Below are 26,997 nucleotides of genomic sequence, written 5' to 3' on the forward strand. Positions count from 1 at the left end.
TTTTTGAGATTGAGTCTTGTGGCCTTTTTTGTCTAGTCTGGCCTGAAATCTTGACCGACCATTTCAGCCTTTCATGTAGCTAAAATACAAGTACAAGCCACTTGTACTTGATTGTTGGTAGAGATGGAGCTTGAGAACTTTTTTCTTCCAGCTGGCCTCTACCCATGATCCTCCTGCATTTCAAGTAGCTAGAGATAGAGTATGAGCCACTGGCACTTAGCCAGAGATGTAGGTTTTATTTGAGGACTCAGATCCTCCCTTGGTACATAACTTCTGTGTGCATATTTACGTATTTTTGCTTTTTATCCTATATTTCCTACAGTTTTCTTATGTGGTTCTAGACTTAGCTGTAACCTCTGTAAAATATTTAGATTCAATAGCATTGAGAACCAAAATTAGCAAAGAATTATCTGACATAAGGCAAAGAATGTAGTGTTTGCCTTTTTGTGTATTTGTTATAATACTAAGTAGTATACTTTGAGAAAATGAGAGCATGGAGATAGATTGCCTGGTTGTACATGCAGATCTGCCAGAAATTAAGACAGCTTACCCTAGACAGATGTTTTAACCTCTTAGTAAATGGGATAATAGTAGCCTTTATAATATAATGTAAAGGAGGAATATAAATGAGTTACTTTGTGCACTAGAATGATTTGAAGAAAAGATTATACATTAATTGAATATGTATGTAAAGTTGGTGTTCTTTACCATATTTATGAGAATGAGAGTACTTTTAAAATTTTGTGTTATATATACTACCCATACATTAAGTAAGCAGTATCTATAGGAAAACAGTAGGCAGTAGTGATAATATATACAAATTTGTATTAGATGAGATTTTCATAGTGGAAAGAACATAAGTAAAAGTAAAGGCTATAATAAAAACAATAACAAACCAGGTGTCAACTCATAATTGTAGCTACTCAGGAGGAGTGTTGTTAGCCCAGCCTAAAAGCCCACAAGATATCATCTCCAATCGCCTGGCCAAACAGGGCTGAGAGTAGAGGCATAGCGCAAGTGGCCAAATGCCAGCTACGCAACAAGCCCCCAAAGTTTAAGCCTTGGTATTGGCTCAAACAAACAAGTAACAGCATTTCTTGGTAGGGTTGGCTCCTTCATAATCTAGAGAAATTCTTTAATCTCTCTTTTTGCTCTTATTTTATTATCTGTGAGGTAAGTAGTGATACCTGTTCTTTCTACCTAGAAAAGATATTATTTGAGATGATGTAATTAATAATGAACTGGCTCATAATCTGAAAACACACAGATAAAATGTGTAGCTTTCAGAGCTAATCATTTTTCTTGGGATCATAGATATGTTTGGAGCTGCTGACACCCATACCCACACACTCCCTTGTTTCGGGGGGGGGGGGGTGTGCACGTGCATGCGTGCGTGCATGTTTGTTTGTGTGTGTGTGTGTGTGTGTGTGTGTGTGTGTGTGTGTAAGAGAGAGAGACTGCTATATTTCTAATTTTGTTTATTTTAATGTTTTTTTTTTTTTTTTTTGGTTTTTGGTTTGTGAGTTTTTTTCGAGTCTCAAGGCTTGAACTTTGGGCCTGACCACTGTCTCTGAGTGCCTTTTACACAAGGCTAGTACTTTTACCACTTGAGCCACAGAGCTACTTCTTACTTTTTCTGTTATTTAATTGATGATAAGAGTCTTACAGACTTTTGACTTTCCTGCCCAAACTGGATTTAAACTGCAATCCTCAGATCTCAGCTTCCTGTGGAGCTAGGATTATAGCCACTGACTTATGTATTTAAAAACACATCAGTGAGCGTATATATTTATATATATTTATTGCAAGTATTGGAATTGCCTTCCTAATATCAATGGAACTTTTCTTGAGTGTAATTTATACTTACAGTTTATATAAGAAGTCATACCTAAATGTTCTTAGTTGAGTGCTGTATCTACCAACAGCTTATGAAGATTATTCTTGACTAGAACTCTAAACATACTTTATATTTTATTTTTTTCCTTCAACTGCTGAGACCAAGAAGAGACCCTCCCTCCCTAACTCCCATCATGACATTCAGCAACCTTGTAATATTTGTACTTAGCAAAGTGCTAAGTGCTAAGGTTGTAGCAGATAGCAAGTAAGAGGTGCATATTTATGGAATGAATAAATGAACTAAGAATAGAAAGGGAGTTACATTTGGGTTTAACTTATACTTCTAAGAATACGATATACTTAAGAAATAAAGCCAGTCATATTTATAAGAAGTAGGAAATAGTAAGAAGGCCATCAACTGAAGAGATTTGGCTCCTAGAAAAGAGAATGTAATATTTAATAATGTCTAAATTTTGTGTGCTTTTGAATTTTCTTGTTTGGGGTGGATATAAAGTGTAAGTGTTCTGATCATTTTAAAGCATCTCTTTTAACTAAATACACTGTGATTATCAAACAGAGGGGGCCTGGCAGAAAGACTCAATGGATTGCAGAATAGAGAAAGATCTGCCATTTCTTTGTGGAGAATTCAATATGGTTCTTATCAAAAGACACTTTCAGGTAAGGTTTGCACAGACTTCTGAGGTAACTTTCCAGGTAAAAATGATTTTTACATTAGATGAATTTTCTCTATCTTTTTTTACATACTAAGAAGCAGTATATAATTCATGTTTTCAACTTGAAGTTTGAATGTTAGTATATAACCATCAAACCTTTGTCATAACCTGTGCCATAAACCTTCCTTCACCTCCAAAAATTTCATTATGATTTCTTACCACTTATTGTGGTTGTAATTTTCATAATAAGAATACTTAGCATATGATCATCATTCTCTTTTTTTTTTTTTTTTTGTCGGTGTGGGGCTCCAACTCTGAGCTTGGGTGCTGTCCCTGCACTCTTCAGCTCAAGGTAACTGCTCTACTGCTTGAGCCACAGTGGCACTTCCAGTTTTCTAGTGGTTTATTGGAGATACTCTCAGTTTATACAGTTTATACAGAGGGGCTGGGAAGGTGGCTCAGTGGTAGAGTGCTTGCCTTGTAGGCATAAGGCCCTGGGTTCAATTCCTTAGCACCACATAAGCAGAAAAAGCTATAAGTGGCACTGTGGCTCAAGTAGTAGAGCACTAGTCTTGAGCTGAAGAGCTCAGGGATAACGCCCAGGCCCAGAGTTCAGGAACCATGACCCACCAAATAAAAACCCAAACAAACAAACAAACAAAAAAAAAAGAGTCTCAGCCACCTGAGAAGCTAGGATTACAGGCGTGAGCCACTGGCCCAGTATGATCATCATTCTTAGAGAAAATTAGTATACAGTTCGATACGTTTAACTATAGGCATTAAACTCACATTAGATCATAGGACCTATTTGTATTATCAAATTTGGGTACCTCTTAGTCTCTTTTCCCTACACCCTATACCCACTCTGGCAGCTACCATTTCATTTTCTGCCTCTATAATCGAAGTACTTTGTACTTTGTCAAGAAAAGAAATAATCAAGCCTCATGACCAACAACAACAACAAAAAGAAACAGCATTCAAATTGTAAAGAATCAGTGAAATTATCTCTGTTTATAGATTACACACCCTTACATGTGTAGAGGACTTAGGGCTATATGCAGTCATGTGCATGTGTGCACAAATACACACACACACACACACACACACACACACACACACACCAGACTATATGCAGTCATGTGCATGTGTGCACAAATACACACACACACACACACACACACACACACACACACACACACACACACACACACACACACACACACACACACACACACACACACACACACACACACACACACACACACACACACACACACACACCAGCCAAACTACAGATTTGAAGTTCTCTGAAAACTGAATTGTTTTTCCTATCATCATATAAGGTGTTCCAAAAGATGACTGTTTTCATCGGATCTGTGAGCTCTCTACAGAGTGTCTCATAGTTCATTCAAGATTTATTGTGCAACATCTGACTTGGAGGGTTCTTTATTAAGCCAGTGTCTTTCAGAGTTTTGTAAATGTAGTCCAGAGTAGGACATATATCCTACATCATCTCCCAACACATACCTACCACACACACATGACAGTCCCCCTTCCATCTGCCTGCTTTACCAACATACATACATGCCTCTGAAATTATTCAGACTGTATTTGTAATATAGTCTGATACACTCTTTTTTTGTATGCCTCCAGATTTGCTGTAGATATTTATGAGAGAGTATACCACATTTCTACTAAATTAGTAAAGCATTTTAGAGGTCTTAATATTTTTATATCAATTTTGTTATGAATTTATAGAGAATAAGTCCCAGCCACTGGTTCTCACAAAATGTGCTTCTCTGGACAGAGCAGGCTGAAACTTAATTGAACCCTTACTTCTGTGTTTATTGGAATTTTATTGTTGTTGTTTTGGTGGGGGTGGCTTTCTTCTGCTGCTGATCATTTTTCTTCACAAGTTTCAGGAAGTTATCTTGGCTATTAGAGCTTAGTATACATATTAATTTTCTTGACAAGAACCTTACCCTTGTTTAGGTAACACTGTAGAAGTAACATTCTCTTCAGATTTCCTCTAACAATATCGAGCAACCATTCCTTTATGAAAAGTACCTATTTCCTTTATGTATTACAATAATATTTTCCTGTAGTTCATGTGTAAGTGGCCAAATGAATTCCATGCTTCCTAAAAGTCCTAGAGAACATTTTCTGATTATCCCTCCTTTGTTGGAGGTTCATCATTTTGGAAGATTTGAGCTATACGTCTCAAGGTTCCTCAAATGAAAACTTAAAAATTGTATTTCTTTGTTGTGGTATTAGGGCCTTGTCCATGTAAGTAGTCTATCAATAAATGCATCCTCAGCACCCCCCCTTTTTTTTTGAGACTAAGTCTTACTATGTAGCCTGAATTGTCCTCAGCTTGGAAATACTCTACTACCTAGTTTCCTGAGTACGAGGACTTCAGGCAAGGTCATCATACATAGCTCCAAAATAAACTTTAAATGTGGGCCTGTTTCCTTAGCTACTTGGTGTTATGTTGAGCAGACAGAACAATACTGGCTGTTTTTTTGTTTTGTTTTGTTTTTTCTTTTGGATCCGGTCGTGGGGCCTGAACTCTGGGCCTGGGCGCTGTCCCTCAGCTCTTCAGCTCAAGGGTAGTGCTCTACCACTTGAGCCACAGCGCCACTTCCGGCTTTTTTTTTTTTTTTTTTGCTTATGTGGTGCTGAGGAATTGAACCCAGGGCCCCATGCATGCAAGGCAAGTGCTCTACCACTGAGCCACCTTCCCAGCCCATTATACTGGCTGTTTTTAAGAGCAGCTCATGTATTGATTAGGAAGGTTTATAGATATGTTAGCTGACTCCCAGGGAATGGGAAGAGGTACAGAGGCTAGACCTCACAGGACCTGGAGACCTTGGCTATATATTTCATTATAGATAGTCAAGGCAAAACATTTTCTCTTTAGGAACTATTTTACTTTTCTTATTTTCTGAGGGGAAATGATTTTCCAAAGTTGTATGCCATTTACCTAAATAATGATGGCCAGTGTTTATGAATTTTTTTGGGGGGGGACTGGTCATGGGACTTGAACTCTGAGGCTGGGTGCTGTCCCTGAAATCTTTTGCTCAAGGCTAGCATTCTACCACTTTGATCCATAACAACACTTCTAGTTTTTTGGTGGTTGATTGGAGATAAGAGTCTTTTGGACTTTCCTACCTGGGATGGTTTTGAACTGTGATCCTCAAATCTCAGCCTCCTTAGTAGCTAGTATTACAGATATGAGCCATCAATGCCTTGCTTTTTTTTTTTTTTTTTGTGAAAATACTGTACAGAGGGTTACAATTACATGGGCAAGATAATGAGTACATTTCTTATTAAGCATTGTAGCCTCCTCCTTTGTTTACCCTTCCCATCCCTTCCCAGCCTCCCCTCGCCTCCCCATCCAATCCTACCCCCCCCCCAAAGTTGTAAAGTTCGTTTTCAACATGACAACTTGTACTTCTCATTGTTGCAACGGGTCCACCTGTATCCTTATTTAAACGACTTGTTTTTTCCCCTTCCCCTCCACAAATTATACCGACATCAAATACAATGAAAGCAGGGGTTATACTGTGGGGGAGGGACATACAAAGCAACAAAGAAATAATCTTATTAATGCGTTAGAAACAAATGCATGAAAGAAAAAAAAACATTTAAATACATATCTTAGGGTTCATTTTCCTAAAATCACCTTATCTGACCTTTTCTGCTTGACTCATACATATACTAGATATTGCAAATAAGGGAAACCATGGGACCTATGTTTCTTTGGGCCTGGCTTACTTCACTTAATATAATTTTTTCCAAGTCTTTCCATTTCCTAACAAATGGGGCAATGTCATTCTTTCTGATGGAGGCATAGAATTCCATTGTGTATATATACCACATTTTCTTGATCCATTCATCTACTGAGGGGCATCTGGGTTGGTTCCATATCTTAGCTATGGTAAATAAGGCTGCAATAAACATAGTTGTGCTGGTAGCTTTAGTGTGGTCTTGTTTGTAAACATTTGGGTAAATGCCCAAAAGTGGGATTGCTGGGTCATAGGGGAGCTCTATGTGAAGTCTTTTGAGGAACCTCCATACTACTTTCCAAAGTGGTTGAACAAGTTTACACTCCCACCAACAATGAAGTAAGGTTCCCTTGTGTCCATATCCCCTCCAGCATCTGTTGTTATTAGAGTTCTTGATTTTTGCCATTCTAACTGGGGTGAGATGGTATCTCAATGTTGTTTTGATTTGCATTTCTTTTATGGCTAGGGAGGTTGAGCATTTCTTCATGTGTCTATTGGTCATCCTTCTCCTAGCTTTTTTTTTTTAATGGTTTTTATTAACTCATTCAGTCCTCATAACACTCTTCTAGTTGGTGTGCTTATTTTAGAGATGAGACAGAGAATGTGTATAGGCTTGTTCCTGTATGCAAGAGCCTAGATTCACCTATAGCCAGACTTGGTGGGCCCCTGAATCCTGGCAAGCACAGAGAGCCATTGTATGATTCTATAGATGCAATTACAGGATTGCTATGTCCTAATTCCTGTTTGGTTTCTGTTTGATGTATTATGACATATTTACAGAGTAGTGCCAAAAAATTATTAATGTTTTTGGTGCTGGGTTTTGAACTAAGGACCTCAAGCTTATTAGGTAGATTCTCTACCACTTGAACTATATACTTCAAAATCTTTTTTGCTTTATCCATTTTTAAAGTGGAATGTTGCATTTTTCCCTGGGGAATCAGCCTCAGACCATCATTCTCCTAGCTGGATGTACACCTGTGAAGCACCATTATTAGCTTATTGATTGATATGGAGTCTCACTAACTTTATCCCTGGAGTGATCCTTCCAATCTTTGACTCCTGAGGAGCAGGGATTATAGGTATGTCGAGCCTAATATCTACATTTTTAAACCTTGAATAGTTATAGATGTTCTTAAATGAAAAAAGAAAAATCCAGACTGCCTCTATTATTTAGGAAGAGGGTAGAAGAAAGAAATAAAAAGTGATATAAATTATTTTCCACTTGAAAAATTGAATTTTTCATTTGATTATTGTTTATAGAGCTGACTCAAGAAGTAGGGTACTTGTCTAGCAAGTAGTAAGCCCCAAGTTCTAAACTCTAGTACTACCAAAAAACTAGAAGAAAAAGATTTTTGTTCCTGAAAGATTTTCTAAGCTTAAGAAGAGTGTTTGTGGAGAATAAAATGAAAAGAACAATCAATAAGATTCAGTATTCTTTACTATCATTCAAAGCAAAATTCTCTGTATATTTTCTTCCTTAGTTTGCTGATGGAGTACATTGAGAGTAGAGGTCAAGTGCATGTGAATGTCCCCTAGAATGCCCTCTGAGGGACCTGAGATAGATGGAACAGTTTGGGCTTCAAAAATAATAAATATGTCAGGTGCCTGTGGCTCATGCCTGTAATCCTAGCTACTCAGGAGGCTGAGATCTAAGAATCATGGTTTTAAGCTAGCCCCAGAAGGAAAACTTGTGACTCTTATCTCCAGTTAACCACCAAAAAACTTCAAGTGGAGCTGTGGCTGAAGTTGTAGAGTGCTAGCCTTAAGCAAAAAAGTTCAGAGACAGCACCGAGGCCCTAAGTTCAAACCATAGAACTGGCACCCCCAAAAAGAAAAAATATATCATACTGAATTTAGATCACTGTCGCAAAAAACAAAGAATGAGCTGAGGTAATAATATTAGCAGAAATACCTTTGCTATTAGGATTAGTTTTGTTGTTTTTACTTTTATGTCACTACAAAATTCTGAAGTATAGTCTAGAAAATATCTAATTTGTGTCAAGTTCCTTTTCCATCACCTTGCTTTGGGCTTATACTGTTAACCAATCTTTGGATGCTTCTTCCCATCTGGTTGGTGATAGCTCACTTGGGCCTACCTAGATGTATTAGGTCCCATTAAGAAGGAATAAAATATCATTTCATAGAAAAAGAATAATTAATGACTTCCTCATTTATTTATTTTTATTGTAAAAGGGATATACAGAGGGGTTGCAGTTACATAAGTCAGGTAATGAGTACATTCTTTTTGAACAGTGTCATCCCTCTCTCATTTTCTCCCAGTTTTTTCCTTCCTAAGCCCCCTCTCCCACCCAAGTTGGATAGTTCATTTCCAACATAGTGTCTAGTATCAGTGCTGAATTTGTAGAGCCTTTGTCCCACCATTTTTCTGTGCTTCCACTTCATCTCCCAAATCAGATAAACTTACATACAAGACAAAGGGTGCAGAAGTAAAAAAACAACAACAAAGAGAAAAAGACATAAGGAAAAACAAACAACAAGAACCATAAACAATACAAAATAAAAAAGACTTATTTACATTTCTTAAAGTCCATTTTGATAAGCATCATTTTTTTTGGCGGGGGGGGGGGGGGGTGTCCAGTCGTGGGGCCTGAACTCTGGGCCTGAGCGAGCGGTGTCCTCAGCTCTTCAGCTCAAGGCTAGCGCTCTACCACTTGAGCCACTTCTGGCTTTTTTCTTTTTACTTATGTGGTGCTGAGGAATCAAACCCAGGGCCTCAGGCATGCTTCAAGGCAAGTGCTCTACCACTGAGCCACCTTCCCAGCCCTGATAAACATCATTTTATAAGATCATATGCACATACTTATTGAACCCTTGTGATCCTCTCCTAAGAATAGCCTCCTTTGGTCTCCCTGTATGAATGTTTAGAGTCCTGTTTAGTTAATCATGTCCAAGTATAAATTGTTTGTCTTTTACCATCTATTGGGTATACTTGTAGATTTATAGGCACATTCTAATTATTACAAATGAGGGAAACCATGCAACATATAAATTTGGGGTATGGCTAACTTCACTTAATAAGATTTTTTCAGGACTTTCCATTTCCTTACAAATGGGGCAATATCATTCTTTCTGGTGGAAGCATGGAATTCCATTGTGTGTGTGTGTGTGTGTGTGTGTGTGTGTGTGTGTGTGTGTGTGTGTGTGTGTGTGTGTGTGTATGAATAACATTTTTTTAATCCATCCACTGAGGGGAATCTGGATTGATTACATATCTTAGCTAAGGTAAACATTGCTGCAATGAACATGGTTGTGCTGATGGCTTTAGTGTGGCCTGGTTTGTGTTAATTGGAATAAATGTCCAGAAGTGGGATTGCTAGGTCATAGGGAAGTTCTCTGTTTAGTCTTTTGAGGAACCTCCATACTATTTTCCAGAGTGCTTAAACAAGTTTACATTCCCACCAACAGTGTAGTAACATTCCCTTTTGGCTACATCCATGTGAGCATTTGTTATTGTTAGGTTCCTTGATAATGGCCATTATAACTGGGGTGAGGTGGAATCTCAATGTTGCTTTGATTTGCATCTCTTAACATCTTTTCACGTGTCTATTGTCCATTCTTATTTCTTCTGAGAAGTCCTTTAAGTCTTTAGACTATTTATTAATTAGCTTGTTGTTTCTTTGAGGATTTGTTTTCAGGGAGTTTAATTTTTTGAGCTCTGAGTATAGTTTAGATATGAGGCCTTCATCTGACACATAGCTAGTAAAGCTCTGCTCCCATTCTGTGGGCTTTCTATTTATCTTGAAATGTCCCTTGCTATGCAGAAACTCTTTAGTTTAATGCAATTCTATTTATCCATCCTTTCTTTGATTGGTTATGATTCTGAATCTTAAAAAGTTCCCCCCATGAAAAACAAGTCATTTAAGGATACAGGTGGACCTGTTGCAACAATGAGAAGTACATGTTGTCATGTCCATAATGAGCTTTACAATGTCTGTGTGTGGGGGGGGGGGACGGATTGGGACTGGGTGGGGGAGGGGAGAGGCTGGGAAAGGACGTGAAGGATAAACAAAGGAGGAGGCTGCAATGCTTGGTAAGAAATGTACGCATTATCCTGCCCATGTAATTGTAACCCCTCTGTACAGTATGTTCACAAATAAAATAAAATTAAAAAAAAAAAGTTCCCCCCATGTCAAGGTGCCCTAATGTTTCCCCTAGTGTATCCCTCCCGGTAATATATTCAGGGTCTTTGATCCATTTGGAAATGATTCAGGTGTAGAGTGATATATAAGGATCTAGCTTCAGTTTTCCATATGTTTATAGCCAGTTCTGCCAGCACCATTTGTTGAAGAGGCTGTCTCTCTTCAATTCTGTGTTTTTGCCTCCCTTATCAAATATTTGGTGGCTGTAGGTCTGTAGATTCATTTCTGGGTTTTCTGTTCTATTCCATTGGTCCTCAGGTCTGTTCTTGTGCTAGTACCAAGATGTTTTTATTACTATGGCTTTGTAATAGAGTTTGAAGTTTGATATTAATATTCTTCCAGCATTGTTCTTCCTGCTAAGGATTGTTTTTGCTATTTGGGGTCTTCTTTCATATGAGTTTCTTGATGAGTTCTTCTACATCATTGAAGAATATTGTTGGGATTTTGATGGATACTGCATTGAATTTGTAGATAGCTTTGGGCAGTATTGCCATTTTCACAGTGTTAATCCTTCCAATCCAGGAGCATGGAAGGTTTTTTTTTTCCATTTCTTTAAATCTGCTTTAAGTTCCATTTTCATCGTAGAGGTCCTTCATATCTTTGTTTTAAGTTAATTCTTAGGGTTTTTGGGGGGGGGTTGTTGGGCTTTTTGAGGCTATTACAAATGGAGTTGCTTTCCTGATTTCAGTCTTACTCTTCTCATTGTTGGCCTACAGAAAAGCTACTAATTTTTGTGGGTCAATTTTATACCCTGCTACTTTGCCAAAGTTTCAAATTCACCCAGCTAACTTGGAAGAGGAATCTATGGAGTTCTTTAAATACAGGATCGTGTCATCTGCAAAGACAGATAGTTGTACTACTTTCCCTGTTTGAATCCCCTTTATGTTTGTCTCTTGCCTTATTGCTCTTGCTAGGAATTCTAGTACTACATTGAAGAGGAGTAGAGAGAACATCCTTGTCTCATTCCTGATTTTAGAGGAAATGGCTTTAACTTTTCACCATTAAGTATAGTGCTAGCTGTATAGAGCCTTATAGAGATTATATTGAGGAATGTTCCATGGATTCCTAATTTCTCCAGAACTTTATCATAAAGGTGTGTTGGGTATTATTAGATATTTTTTCCTGTATCTATTGAGATAAACAGATGGTTCTTGTCTTTCCTTCTGTTGATATACTGAATTACATTAACTGACTTACATATATTGAGCCAGAGCTTTTGCCATGAAGGGGTGTTGGATATGTGAATTTCTTCTTTAAAAATATTTGTACAGTTTTAAGAGGAAACTATTATCCTAGCTTGTTTGAAAGTATTTGTAAATATAACATCAATGAACAAACTTAACTACTGGAAAGAGGATTTGGATAGGGTTTCTCTCTCTCTCTCTCTCTCTCTCTCTCTCTCTCTCTCTGTCTCTCTGTCTCTCTCTCCCTCCTCTCTCTCTCTCTCTCTCTCTCTCTCTCTCTCTCTCTCTCTCTCTCTCTCTCTCTCTCTCTCTCTCTCTCTCTCTCTCTCTCTCTCTCTCTCTCATACAGTACTGAACATTGAACTTGAACTTAGGGCCTTATGCTTACTAGCCCTTTTCTTTTTGAATACTCTTTTATAAAAGAAGAAATACATCAAGATCAAGTGTTTTCACATTTAAAGAAGGAAGATAATTGTGAATCCTTAAATAACTATGGAACTTGAGCCATGCCTACAACACATTTTGCTTTAGTCATTATTCATTTGATTTCTCTTTTTCTGAGAGTAACAAATTGTACAAAGAGGTTTATTTTGTGATATTTTGTGATATTTCCATACATGTGTACAATATGCTTTGAACAAATTAACCCCCTTTATTATTCCTTTTTAAACCATTTCATAAGCTTAATTATTCTATTTTCATATGTATATGAAGTACTTTGATAATATTCACCCATCTACTCTTCCCTACTTGTTGCCACCTCTAAATTGTCCCCTCTTTCACACTCATGTCAATCTTTTGTCTGTATGCATTAAATATGAGAGAACATGGAGTATTTGTCTTTGTGACTCATGTTTTTTATATATGTTTTGAGCTTATTTCTGAATCTTCTGTTCCATTGATCTATGGGTGCCAACCCTGTACTGATTTTGTTACTGTGGCTTTGTAATGTAATTGTAGTATAATTGGAAGTCAAATATTAATAATATCCACCATCAATCTTTCTGCTCAGTATTACTTTTGGTTTTGGGGTTTATTTATTTATTTATTTATTTAGTTTTGGTGCTCATGAGTCTTGAACTCTGGGCCTGGGTGCTGTCTCTGAGCTCTTCAGCTCAAAGCGAGCACTCTACCACTTGAGCCACAGCGTCACTTCCTGGGTTGTTTTTTTTTTTTTTTTTTTAATGCTGCTATGTGAATTTTACTAATGATTTTTCTGTTTATGTGGAAAACAACATTGAAATTTTTATATAGATTATATTGAATCCGAAGACTACTTTCAGTAGTGTAGACATTTTCAAAATATTAATTCTGCCAATCTATGCACATGGGAGGTCTTTCCATCCTCTAGTGTTTCAACTTGTTTTTTCTTTTATAGTTTTCATAGAAGTGGTCATTTACCTCCTTTGTTAGGTTCATTTATAGATACTTGGTATTATGGATGAGATAATTTTTTTGATTTCTTAGCCTGCTACTACTATAGAAAGCTACTGATATTTTAAATATTGACTGTGTAATCTGCTACTTTTCTGTAATATCAGATCTAGGAGTTTTTAGCTTTTCATTCTGGCCAGCCACAGACTGCAATTGTCTTATATTGTCTGCTTAGTTGGGATTACAGACATGCCTTACAATGCCCAGTTTATGAGTATTTCTGTGCTTCTGATGAAAGTGCAGGGTGAGGTGAAGATGATGACTCTTACCAATGACTCTTAAACTCTTAATTCTTTTATTTTTTCAAAAAATGTTTAATTGTCAAGGTGATGTACAGAGGAGTTTCAGTTACATAAATAAGGTAATAAGTACATTTCTTGTCAAACTTGTTACCCCTTCCTTCATTTTCCTCCTACTTTCCCTCCTCCCCACCATCCCTACCTACCCCCAAGTTGAACAGATCACTTCCAACATATTGTCTTGTGCATATTGCTGTTGCATTGGTTTCTTTGTCTCACCATTCTGTTTTTCCCCTTCCCTTCTCTAATTCAAATAAATACATATACAATACCAGGGTACTAAAATCAAATACAGTAACAACAGGGGATATACACAAAAGAGATTTTATCTTTCTTGCTGGTCTTTTTAATGTACTTATAATGTACTTTGCGATTTTTTTTTTGTTTCTTTTCTGTGTTCTTCCCCCATGGTATAAATTCTGTTGTCACTGAATTTGATTCCAGTGTCCTGCGTATTGTATATACATTTTTCTAATTTGGGGAGGGGAAGGGAAATAATAAAATGCTGAAATAAGGATACAGGATGACCCATTGTAACAACAAGATGTACAAGACACTATGTTGAAAATGAACTTGACAACTTTGGGGGAGGGGGGAGGAGAGGGATGGTAGGGAAAAAACAAAAGGGGGGATTGATAGGAAATGAACTCATTACCTTGTTCATGTAACTGAGCCCTCTGTACAGTATCTTATATATATATATATATATATATATATATATTTATATATATATAAAAAGATTACATGGTACATTAAAAACAACAACAACAACAAAATGTAAGTTCTGCTCTGGGCCTTGTAGGCCCTGCGTAGAAACCTAAGTTTCTATCCAGTTTCTGTGTTACCTAGGTAACTGGCAACCCTCGAAGCAGTTACCTCCCCTACTGCTAGATCACATCCTGGGCCACCCCTGGTCCCAGGCCCTGAGATCACATCTAGATCCAGTGTGGCCACACCTTTCCCCTACCTGGCCACACCTCTTCCTGTCCCTGGCCTAAATAAGTCCTGGCCCAGGTGTGGGTCGCCCCTTTCAACCATGCCTCTCCGCCATGCATGGCTGGACAGCAGTTCGGTAAATAAACTTCTTTTCCTGCCTGAATACTGCATGGTGTTCTCTTTATCACTTACCTAATGAAACCTACCTATTTAATATACCTTACACAAAGAAAAACCTCTGTGTCCATGTTCTTGGAGTTCATTTTGCTTAGTGTCATCTTATATGGTCATATACATAACTATTGAGATATTCTGTTCATCTGCTAAGATTATTCTGGACGTATACTAATTATTGCAAATGTTCCATTTCCTTACAAATGGGGTGAGTGTCATTCTTTCTGATGGAAGCATAGAATTACACACATACACACACACACACACACATTTCACACACACACACACACACACACACACACACACACATTTTCTTGATCCAGTCATTTACTGAGAGGCTTCTGGGTTCAACTCTTAACTCTTAATCTCATTTCCCAGGTTCTCAAGGCAACCTTAGTTCTTCTCAGTAGTTCTTCTCATAAAATAGGGTTCCCTGGGCCTTTTCAAGAACATGCAGCCAGAGATTTGGCAACTTAGTACTGGCTGCTTTAAAGGAACTCTTCTTAGGCTGAGATGCTCCTGAAATGGGGTTGTGACCCAGACTCACTACTTGAGAAAGGAGAAATACCAGGGACAGCATTAATATATAGAAACAAGGGAAAAGAAGACAAAGGATTCTATGTAGATTGGTATGTGTCTCAAACCAGATTTGGGAATATTCAGCCTGTATAAGGCCTGTGAAATTGTTTGGTGTGGCCCTGCCAAACAGCTAAATGAAGGACCAGAAATTTTATTAAGTCTAGGAGGGATTTTTTTGTCAAAATATAATTTAATAAATTGAGGCCTGGGAAATGATGTTATAAATATCCAGATGGTTCCTGACAGAAAAGAGTTCCTCATCCCTGGTAAAAGACTTAACAAATTTCCTTGATGCAGTGTTTTTTTTTAAAGACAATTGGAATAGAAAATGGTTTTACATATGATCTGTGTTGTCTACAGAACTGTATATTTAACTCCAGAAAAGTATTTGATTATCCATCATTTAATTTGACCAATATCTGCCAATAGTTTATACATTTCAAAACATAAGAGATCTTTTACATAGTATGCCAAATATATAAAAGTTTATATTTATAGTTAGAAATGAAAATGATTCATGAGCATGAGAAGTCAATACATCTTTTACTATTCTCTTCAAGTTTTAGGTGTCTGTATATAAGATTGATGTGTGTCTAAAAGTATATTGGCTACTCTGCCTAATCACTTTCGCTTTTAATGCATCATAATTAAACTTACTGTATCCTGTAGTATTCTAATTATATAAAGTCTGTGGGTTGAAAAGGGTTGTTTTATTATCATTCAGAGTCCCTAAAGAAGTCATTTAATTATTTTTTTCTTAAGTTCCTTTGATTACTGTATTATCTACTATCCTTTATCTCAGTTAGATGGATTTTGCTTGTGACCTTAGAATATATCTGCCTTGATTTGGCCAGAAAGATTAGCTTCAGTTCCTCTTTTTACTTCCCCTTTCCTCTGGGGGGGGTCAAAGGAGCTGATTCTGGATTATCTCCATGTTCTCTCAGGCCAGTAAAACCAGAAAGCCAAAACAGTGTTAGGCTGTACTTGTTCCCCCATTTTTATATGCTTACCCAAGTTTCAAAGCACTGATCTTAGTTAATATGGTTCTTTGTAGCCATGGAGCCACAAGAATTTGTGTGGAAACTTGGCTGAATGGTTCAAGTCAGGAAATTATAATATTAGTTTGTCCATTGTCAGAGCTATAGCTGTAATTGTCAAAGATTATTTTTAGTGTAAACTAACAGAAGGATAAACAGCTAATATCTTAATTTCATAGGAATAGTACAGCTAATGTGTTTGTAATGCTGTAGCTGCTTTTCTTACATTCATTTTTTTCCTTTATACCTGTAAATAAAATGCATGAGGTAACTTTTGTTTATACTGTGGAACTGAGTGATTCTTTCAGATACCCTGTGCATTTATTTAATATGTGCTTTGTCCATTTTTTCTCATAAGATGTTTTAAGATAATTTTTGTAGGCCTGAAGTTCAAGCCTTTCTTTCTGTTCTCTATTATAAATGATCCAAAAATAAGACTGCAAAGTTAAAACATTTTAAATGTATTATATTGTAGGCAAATGTATTTTTTGTTGAGTCCCATATGTGTCTTTATAAATAATTCATTCATAGTGATACATTAAGACCTTCATAATGATTAAAACTGTGTACTGAAAACCCTGGTTCTACCATTCAGAAAATTGGCTAAGACAGCATTTTCTTTGGCTTGCTCGACAAATTGTCATTTTTCCCCCACAGAATAGTTCCATATCACTAGCATTTGTCCATACATATCTTATGTATAGTAACCTTGCCAACAATTTAGTTTGCCAAACATCTTCAGCTCATTTTCTAAAAGAGTTATGTTCTAAAGAGTTATGTTTTCTTAGTGGAGTTCTATACCCTCCAGAGCCTCTATGTAAAAACTAAAATCTGATTTCTCCTCATCTTTTTGAGATTTCCAGTGGAGACTAGGTTGGCAGGCCAGATGGCCTCGATGTTGCTAGCCAATTAGCTTGAGTCTTCCAGAAACAAGGTAATCTAAGATAAGTTCCTGGCTTATCACATAGCATTTTCTATGAAGTAGTCAATTTACTTTTCCATTACAATATAAAAAACTTATCAGGTGGCAAATGAAAGAAATTAGTGCTAGAGATAGTTAAATGTCTTGTAAAGTTGAAAAACAGTGGGAACTTTTATTTTGTAATGTGCTAGGGATCTCAAAGAGCAGTCTGTGGCTCCTGTTCCCTCCCTTCTATCTTTTTTTTTTTTTTCCACCTGGCTAAAGACTTAGATATCTGATAAAACTACATCCAACACTGAATTCTTCTTTCAGGGATCTAGCCATAGTTTCACCATATGAGCTTGGCCATTAAGACACTAGACCTAATGTATTTTCTGTCTTAATGTTTTCTTTGTAATTATACTTTCAGTATCTTGCAGTATTTTAAATATGCAAAGAAATTGTATGATTATCTGGTAGCCCTGAATCATGGCCAGTAACTCAGGAAACCAGTGTTGAATTAAAATTTTTTGACACCCAAGTGTAAAAATAGTCCTAGTTAGGATGTACTGTTTTTGTTCTCAAAACTACCAGGGCTGAAGGCCTATATGAGGTACTTTATTTTCACCTTAATTTCTTTACTAAGAAAGGGTAACTTTATTAAATCTGAGGTTATGTCTACTGTGTTGTATTTTACTTTGCCATTTTATGTCATTTTCAAAGAGTGCTTTTACTTAGGAGTTCATGGGTTTAGCTGCTCTTGATTGTTTTTAACATCAGAGCTCACTGCCACTTGCTGGCTTGCCTTTCAAGTAAGCTAATTTCGCCTCTCATTTTTTCTTCTCTGCCTTCCATAGGAAGGTGGTAGCCCCAACATTATAATATCTTCTTGTGTCTAGTAGTTGTGCCTTTGCTGAACTCTTATTCAGATATGTACTACTCTTGTAGATTTTGCTGGTTTCTACCCAAATAAAGTAGTGTAACTGTTTATTAGAAGCCAGGTGTGGTGACTCAGACCTTTGATTGTAACAACTTGAGAGACAGAGATCAGAAGATCCAGATTTCTGACCAGCCTGGGAAAACAAAAGTTTGTAAGACCCTACTTCAACCAGTGCATAGCATTTAGTAGTATGTGTGTGATCTCAGCTAAGAGGGAAACACAATGATTAGCCTTAATGGTACATGTCTGTTATACTCAGTGACATAAGGAAGTTTCATAGCACAAACCTGCTCTTACATAAAGCAATATCCTGTCTTAAAAATAGCCAACATAGCTGGGCACCAGTGGCTCACGCTTGTAATCCTAGCTGCCCAAGAGGCTCAGATCTAAGGATCACAGTTTGAAGCCAGCCTGGGCAGAAAGATCCCCATGAAATTCTTATCTCCAATTAACTACTCAAAAAACAAGTGGAGCTGTGGTTCAAGAGGTAGAGCGCTAGCCTTGAGCAAAATTGCTCAGGGACAGCGCCCAGATCATGAGTTCAAGCCCCACAACTGACAAAAAAGAATACCCAACACAAAGATCTGGAAGCATGGCTCAAGTGATAGAGCACCTGTCTGCAAAAGGCCCTGAGTTCAACTACCAAAAAAGAGAGGGCAAAAAAATTCTGTACTGGGGCTGGGAAGGTGGCTCAGTGGTAAAGTGCTTGCCTTGCATGCATGAGGCCCTGGGTTCGATTCCCCAGCACTACATAAGGAAAAAGAAAAAAAAGCCGGAAGTGGCGCTGTGGCTCAACTGGTAGAGCGCTAGCCTTGAGCTGAAGAGCTGAGGGACAGCGCACAGGTCCAGAGTTCAGGCCCCACAACCAACCAAAAATAAAAGAAAAATAAAAAAATTCTGTACTGGTAGTCATAAGGGAGTTAGAGGATTGAGGGTGTGTATCAAGGATAAAGTAGCAGTAGGAATGTCCTAGAGTATGTCAGTTAATCAGGAAGTAATCTTAATTCTTTACTACACAGAGGCACACTGAGTTGACTGTGCAGTAAAAATGCTATTTGTATACATGTGAATGCATTTGTGGTATTCATAGGGTTTCACGGAGGAGAGTAGGTTTGTGGCCTTTAAACCCTAGAGGACTAGAGTAACCACATATAATTAGTATCTTGCTATTTTAAAATTGAGTTCCTGAAAGTTTTCCCAATACTTATTTATTTCTCATTTATAAAAATACAGCTATTTAAATATCTATTTATGTACTTTCTCTTTAACCCTATGACCTTCTAATACTTGTTTTCATTATGATTTTGTGGCACCATTTTATTTTTCTGATCCAAAAATACTACCTAGAATGGTATGAAATTAGATGTTTTGAATAAGGATTTTTTTTTCAATAAAGAATTCAGTTTCTGAGCTGGGCACTAGTGGCTTACACCTGTTATCCTGGCTACTCAAGAGGCTGAGATGAGAGGATCATAGTTCAGAGCTAGCCTAGGCAGAAATATCTACAAGACTTCATCTCAACTTAACCATCAAAATGCTAGACTGAAGGCATGTCTCAAGTGGTAGGTCTATTTGCAGCCATAAGCAAGCAATCATAGTTACACTTCAAGGACCTGAGTTCAAGCCATGGTACCAGCACACAAGGAAAAAAAAAAGAAAGGCATATTCTGGATACAATGGAGTGCTGGCTGATCAGACACATCTGTGTATATAGCTGGTGATTCTGCCTGTGCCACAGCACCCCATCTCAGTTGGCTCTGCTGATGTAACAAAATAATCATAAACTGTGGATTAGACAACACTTACGTGTTTCTCATAGTGCTGGGAAGTTAGAAGTCAGGGCCAGTGTGGTTAGGCTCTGGTGAGTGCTCTTTTCCTAATTCGGGCAGCTGCTCTCTCACTGTGCACACTTGCGAAAAGAGCTATTTCTCCTGGTATCTCTTATAAGAATGCTAATTCTTCCAGATTGGGATCTCCCTAACCCAACTTCATTTACCTACTACTTTCTGATAGGCCTTGTCTCCAAGCATATTCACACTTGGGGTTAGGTTTCACCATATGAATTTTAGGGAAACATAAACATCACCTTGAGTATAACTTTGGTAAAGGATCTGAGCTTCAGGAAAGATCCTGGAACTCTGTGTGCATTTTCCATACATAGATTTCTTTGACAGTGGGATTTCCACCAGCCATTCACCCTCTATAGGACTCTACAGATCCAATAAGTGGCAGAGATGTACTCAATTATAGGCAATACTATTAACATTGTGACATAGTGTCTTGGGAGGTTGAGGTGTTTAGCCTTACTTTGATTGCTCTAATCACTGTGGATTCTAATCACCTGCTTAGTCTTGTCTGATTTTTTTTTATTAGTGAGTTTCAGATTTCTGTTTCATGCTTAGAATTATTGTGGCTTTTGGAGAATATTTTAAACTGGGTGAAAAGGCAAAAATGTGGAATCAAGAAGTGAAAGCACATTGTTTACAGTTCAGTAAGTGGTTGTGGTTAGGAAATGTGTCTGTTCATCATTGCCAGATGACTTAAAATTTATACAGGAGCATGAGTTCTTTTTTTTAAATAATTGTACTGTTTTACAGATTAAGAATGTAAATTTTTCTACAATTTGTTCTTTAGGTATTATAGTGGAGGTATGCTTAATCATAAACTTTTCCCTAAAATTCTCTGTGATCTCAAAGAGCATAATGACAACTTAGATTTATTTAGAAACTAAAATTTTGATTTATCAAGTTGAAAAATGAGTTTCTCTCAACTCATATATATCACTAGATATATATTACTAGAATATGTCATTTTATATAGAGAGGAGGAGAGAGATTACTGGTAAAATCTGGTATAGATAAAATTTCTCAAAAATAAAAGAGTATTAGCCAAGTGCCAGTGGCTCATGGCTATAATGCTAGCTATTCAGCAGGCTGAGATCTGAGGATTACAGTTCAAAGCCAGCCCAGGAAGGAAATCTTTGAGACTCTTACCTCCAATTTACTACCAGAAAACCAGAAGTGGCGCTGTGGTTCAATCTTAGACTTGAGCTGGAGCTCTATGGATAGTGCCAGGGCCCAGAATTCAAGCCCACAACTGACAAAAAATAAAAATAAATGAATAAAAGAATATATATATATATATATATATATATATATATATATGGCTACACAAAGTACAATTGAAGTAAATGAAAGCAAATTAGAAACATCCTTATATTTGCAATATCAGAACTGAAGCAGTCCCCCATTTTTTTTTACATCAGTTTTCCCTGATATTTACCCTGCTCTTAATGTATTTATTAGTACTGTTCCAGGTGTAGCAGTTCAGTTGAAAAGAAAAAAAAAATCTTCCTATGTCAAAATAAGGGACACAAGCAAGAGATACAGTGGGACAATAAGAGTGTTAGCTCAGAGAGAGATGTTCATAGGGAGACGTGATGGGCGTTATTTCTCCCATTGGAGAAATAATTTCAGGTTATTACATAAATTGCAGAATTTGAGGCTAGAACAGAAAGAAGTAATAAATAACAAAAAAGTTTCTATACAATAGGATAGGCTGTAGTTTGGATTTTTTGTGGGTATATATGCTGGTCTTGTGGGTTGAACTAAGGGCCTGACTTCTATCCCTGAGCTTTTTTTGCCCAAATCTAGCACTCTACCACTTGAGCCGCAGCTCCATTGCCTACATTTCAGTGGTTAACAGAAATCACAGTCTCACAGACTTTCCTTCCTTTGCTGGCTTTAAACCATGATCCTTAGATCTCAGCCTCTTGAGTAGCTAGTATTACAGGTGTGAGCCACTGGCACTTAGCTTATAATTTAGATTGGATTGCCATTGAAAATTTCACATACAAGGTAACTGTCATTCAATGTACATATAACATTAAAGGAGGGCCTGGTGGGCCTCATGAACAAGTTTGGAAGAGTCAGATGCTAGACTGTGAAGGCCTGGTAGAATGAGGCTATTGTAATAATAAGAGCATCTAAACTTTGTATATCCCTGCTTTTCTTTTGTATCAACTTTTGATACCTCTCTCCCATGAAAAGAAACTTGTTCATATAAAAGTCTTTCCTATCTCAATAAATGACTCTATTCTTGTACTTACATCACTCCCCACATCTCAGCTACTGCCATTTCTCCTGAATTGCTGCAGGAAACCCCCGAACTTGGTTTCCCTCCTTTCTCCCTTGCCCTCTTCAATCTGTTCTTACACAGCTCATTATTTATGCTTTCCCATTTGACTTAGGAAATAGACAACTCTACACATAATGCTATAAAACCTATATCCTTCCTCCTTTCTATTCTGAGCTGATTTGCTTTTCCTACTTCTCAGATTCATGTTGACTATGATCAGTTCTAGGCGGAATATGAGCAGAGTCTTCTGTAAAAAGGTTCACTAAACTTTGGGGAAAGCTGTAACTTCTACTGGTGTTCTTGGGGCCACCAGAATATAGGCTTTTTTCTTTTGGCTCTGGCATTTGGAAGTGGGCAGGAGGGGGGTGGTAAGAATTATTACAGTGACATCATTTTATTTTAGGCTGGGATATTCTTATTCAAATGGATTTAGGATTCTTTCTAGACATTGAACAATAGTACAAATTTATTGATAACTTTTAGAGTTGGGCTATAGTCAAAGCTCAGAGATTTCATATAGGTTATAACACACTGAATATTAACCTTTACAATGAAAGTGGAATTATGTAGAATTAAAATTGGGTCATGGGGATAGGTATAGTAGAGCACTTCTGTAATCCCAAAAGGTAAAAATTGGAAGGATTGAGATTCAAGACCAACCATAGCAAAGTTCGTAAAACTTCATCTCAACAGATAGGCTGCATGACAATGAAAGAGTAAATTAGTTATTGCCCCTGAAATAGCATGTTGGCCTAGCAAAGCCAGATTCAAAAGAGACATTGTTTCAAAATATTTTGCCAACAGCAATACTCACAAGACATTATTTGGGAAATGAACTTTACTTGGTGGTGAGGGGAGTGCTGGCCTGGGTGAGTTGGGGGAGGGGAGGGAAGCAAGAGAAATGGGGGGGAGGTGGTAAACAATGTTTGACAAGAAGTGAATGCATTTCTTTGCTTATGTAACTATAACCTCTCTGTACATCATTATAATAAAATAAAGAAATTTTTAAAAATATTTTGCCTCCCCCTCAGTTCTAGTTTCCATAGCTTTCCTGATTTGCCAAAGGGACCTGATTAGGAATTAACAATTATTCAGAATATTGTAGGACCCAGCCAATAAAGTGTGACCTTCCCAAACATCTAATTATAATAGGTGCAACCTGTCAGAGCGTAGCCTATAGTATAAGACCCTCTATACTCAGGGATGGATACAGAGGAACCACCTGGGGAAAAGAGGATGGACAGACAGAGCAGCTGTGGACAGTGACAGCCAACATGAATTTCAGCAAGATACTGCTCTTGTGAATAGAGTTCTTCACACTCATCCTTGCTGTCCAGGACTTTATCCATCTAATTCCTAAGACAAGAACTCAAGGAGGCTTCAGGAGAGCTGACAGTGTAGCTGCAACACCAACAGGCATTGTCTGTGGCTGAGCTGCAAACAGGCATACAGGGCTGCAACCTTAGCCATCTCTGCTGGATTCTGGGCCAGAAGAGCTATATGGGCTCTGTCTACCTTGAGCCACAACAGCAGAAAATATTAGTGCTTAATGTCTGTAATCCCAGAGGTGTAGGAGGTTGAATTTGGAGGATATTGGTCTGAGGTTGGCAAAAAAGACAAAACCCTACCTCAAAAATAAGCTAATTCAACCAGGACTGATGGTAGCTCCAGGAGCAGAATACTACCCTAACAAACACTGAGCTCAAATCCCAGTACAATCAAGTGGGATGGAGACAGTCATAACTCCTCCTCATTTTACAAAACTAAGAGTCCTCCCCTTAAGAAGTTAATCAGGAAGTGGAGCTGTGGTTCAAGTGGTAGAGTGCCCGCCTTGAGTGGAGAAGCTCAAGGACAGCACCCAAGCTCTGAGTTAAAGCCCCATGACCAACAAGAAGTTAATCAGGTAAGAAATGTTGCTTAATGGTATCTATTTAAGATCTCACAAGTAACACCAGATATACTCCAAGCCATTTTGGTTCTGATTTAGGGCCAACACCGATAAAATAGTACAATATAAATAGTTACATCATGGTAGTTTGGCATGAGTGATAAAAAAAAGATTTGTCAGTTTTGAATAAGGACAAAGATCTTATCAGCCAGGGAAGCCAAGCAGCTTTTTAAATTCCCTGTCCCCTGACTCCAGTGGCTCACACCTGTAATCCTAACTACGCAGGCTATTATCTAAGAGTTGCATTTCAAAGCCAACATGAGCAGGAAAGTCTGTGAGACTCTTATTTCTAGTTAAACATGTAGAAAAGCTGAATGTGGGCCTGTGGCTCAAGTAATAGAGCCCTAACCTTGAGCATAAAAGCTCAGGGACAGCACACAGTCCCTGAGTTCAAGGCCCAGGACTAGCACCAAAAAAAAAAAAGAAGAAGAAGAATCCACTAATGTCCATTCCTGACTTACTGTACTATGTTAGAGCTGGTGTGTGTGTGTGTGTGTGTGTGTGTGTGTGTGTGTGTGTGTGTGTGTGTGTGTGTGTGTGTGTGTGTGTGTGTGTGTGTGTGTGTGTGTGTGTGTGTGTGTGTGTATGCACGCGTGCGTGCATGTGCATGCCTGGCTGGCTGGCTGACTCCTAGCTAGGTGTGCTGGCTGTATGAAGATAAAAAGAAAAAAGAAAAAAACAACAGTGGGCACTTGTCAATGAACTGACCTGAAGGAGGAATAAAAGTACTACTTTAGGAAATAGTAAAATTTACATTTTAGAACAGGCTACTAGATAGGGATAGGTTAGCATGTTGGGATATCTGTGAAGCTAGGGAGAAACAACAATAATGGAGAAGTAAAATTCCAAATTACAGTGTGGGCAGGGTTTGGATAATTCAATTTACCATTAGTGTCAGCAGTTGTCATGAGAAATATTTCTGTGAGCAAAGTTTACAGAAGATCTTGTCCTCTGTAGCTGTATAAGTTTAAACCTTTTCCATGTACTAACTTTCTCTTTTTTGTCTGTTTTTGTACAGCACTCATTATTCTCTAATGTGTTAATTTATCAACATAAACCACTAAAGAAATTTGAATTGACATACATTTAAGTGGTCACTGGTTCCCAGATCAAATTTCAAATAAATCATAGATCTCAGTAATCACAAATAGATTTTATTCTACTATCACTTAATTTTTGTAGCCTCTTTGTCATTCTAAACAGGATTTTTAAAAGAAACTTTAGTGATTAATTACTAATTGATACATTCATTCTGCAAATGTTAGCCTCTGATTTAAATATTGTGCATTTTTTACCACAAACTTTCATCTGCTAGCATATATCTGTATATATATTGGTGTATATTCTATGTGGCTTTTTATGTTTCTATTCATTTAAGAGTACTGATATTCTTTATTAGTATTTGTTGTCTCCATTTGTTGTCTCCACTATTTGGCATTTAGTATTTGACAAGTTACTCTCTTCTTTTTAATTGCACGTTCTGTTGACATCCTGGCCATGACCCAGCCAATATTTTAGGTCTCCCAGAGCTATTAATCATCCCAGTGAATGCACTCTGTTTTGCTACAGTTTTAGACAAGCCCCATGTTTTAGCATCATGAAGTAGAGGAGAACATGTCACAATTTTCTATTAACTGGTTTTTACCCAAGAGACATTTTGGCCCTTGTCTTATAAGAATACTTAGTTTCTAGGATTGGATCTGTTAATAATACTAATTCTCTGTTCTTAACAGGTGCCGCTTAACTAACTTACTTCATTTTTCAGTTTTCTTATGTGTCAGGAGAGTGATTGATGTCTTCATTATCTCTTTTTTAAAAATAATTTTTATTGAGATTAAGTGATTACATAAATTTCACAAATTTCACAGTATTGTGAGATAGTGATACTTAAAATCACAAACACATTTTAACCTTCACAAGGCAAATTGTCATTATCATGGTCTATAATGTTTATGAATTCTATGAGCTTTGACAATGCAACTATTTCTTCCACATCGGGTGATATGTATATTTCTTTCCTTTTGCTTACTATAAGGTAGGTGTTCCTTCTTTCCCTCTCATTCCCTCCCTCCCATCACTGGCCTTGAGATTCGTAGTTTGTTTTCTTCAATGTCCAGTGCAGCTGATGGGCCTCTCTGTTGTATATTTTCCCGTTTCCCTCGGATTCTGTGCCTTCCTCCTAGCTTCCTTCAGATATGGACACACACACACACACACACACACACACACACACACACACACACACACACACACACACACACACACACACACACACACACACACACACACACACACACACACACACACACACACACACACACACCCATATATGTGGTCAAGAACATGGAGTCATTTAGAAATGATATGACAAATTGAGTGGAGGTTTTTTGTGTCTTGAATCCTATTTACTTTGTCATATCTCTTTGCATTTTGGATTTAACATCCACGTATATATATACCCTTGATATATTGCTGGTAATTTTTTTTTCCCAATTAGCTGGCTGTCTTTCTAGTTTGGTAGCTATGTCTTTAGCTGTGCAGAAACTTTTTATTTTAAGGTAGGCCCATTTATCGAGTCTCTCTCCAATTCGTTGTGACTCTGAGACTTTTCAGGAAGTTACTGCCTGTGCCTATAAGTTCAAGTGTCTTTCCTACTCTGTCCTGCAGTAGTGTCAGAGATTCAGGTTTGATGTTAAGGTCTTTAATCCATTTTGAGTTGATATTAGTGCATGGTGACAGGCTGGGGTCCACTTTTAGTTTTCTGCATGTGGCCATGCCGTTTTCCCAGCACCAATAGAGGCTATGCTTCTTCCATTGTATGTCTTTGGCTCCTTTGTCAAGTATCAGCCGACTATAGGTATGTGATTTTATTTTTGGATCTTCTAATCTGTTCCATTGGTCTTCAGGTCTGTTTTTGTGCTAATACCAAGCTGTCTTTGTTATTATGGCTCTATAGTAGAACTTGAAATC

The 26,997-nt window shown here is 37.6% G+C and overlaps 1 protein-coding gene across 2 annotated transcripts in view; it reads left to right on the top strand.

The window, feature by feature from the left end:
* Positions 1-26,997, top strand: part of Spidr (scaffold protein involved in DNA repair) — a 319,993-nt gene that overhangs the window by 87,678 nt on the left and 205,318 nt on the right. For both annotated transcript variants that reach the window (XM_069990683.1, XM_069990685.1), the window contains one exon: positions 2,414-2,514. In XM_069990683.1, coding sequence (XP_069846784.1) covers positions 2,414-2,514 — 101 coding nt within the window. The remainder of the gene's footprint in view (positions 1-2,413; positions 2,515-26,997) is intronic.

The sequence above is a fragment of the Dipodomys merriami genome, unplaced genomic scaffold (genome assembly GCF_024711535.1).
Source record: "Dipodomys merriami isolate MVZ:Mamm:240054 unplaced genomic scaffold, mDipMer1.0.p SCAF_4, whole genome shotgun sequence".
In the NCBI taxonomy this organism is placed as follows: Eukaryota; Metazoa; Chordata; class Mammalia; order Rodentia; family Heteromyidae; genus Dipodomys; species Dipodomys merriami.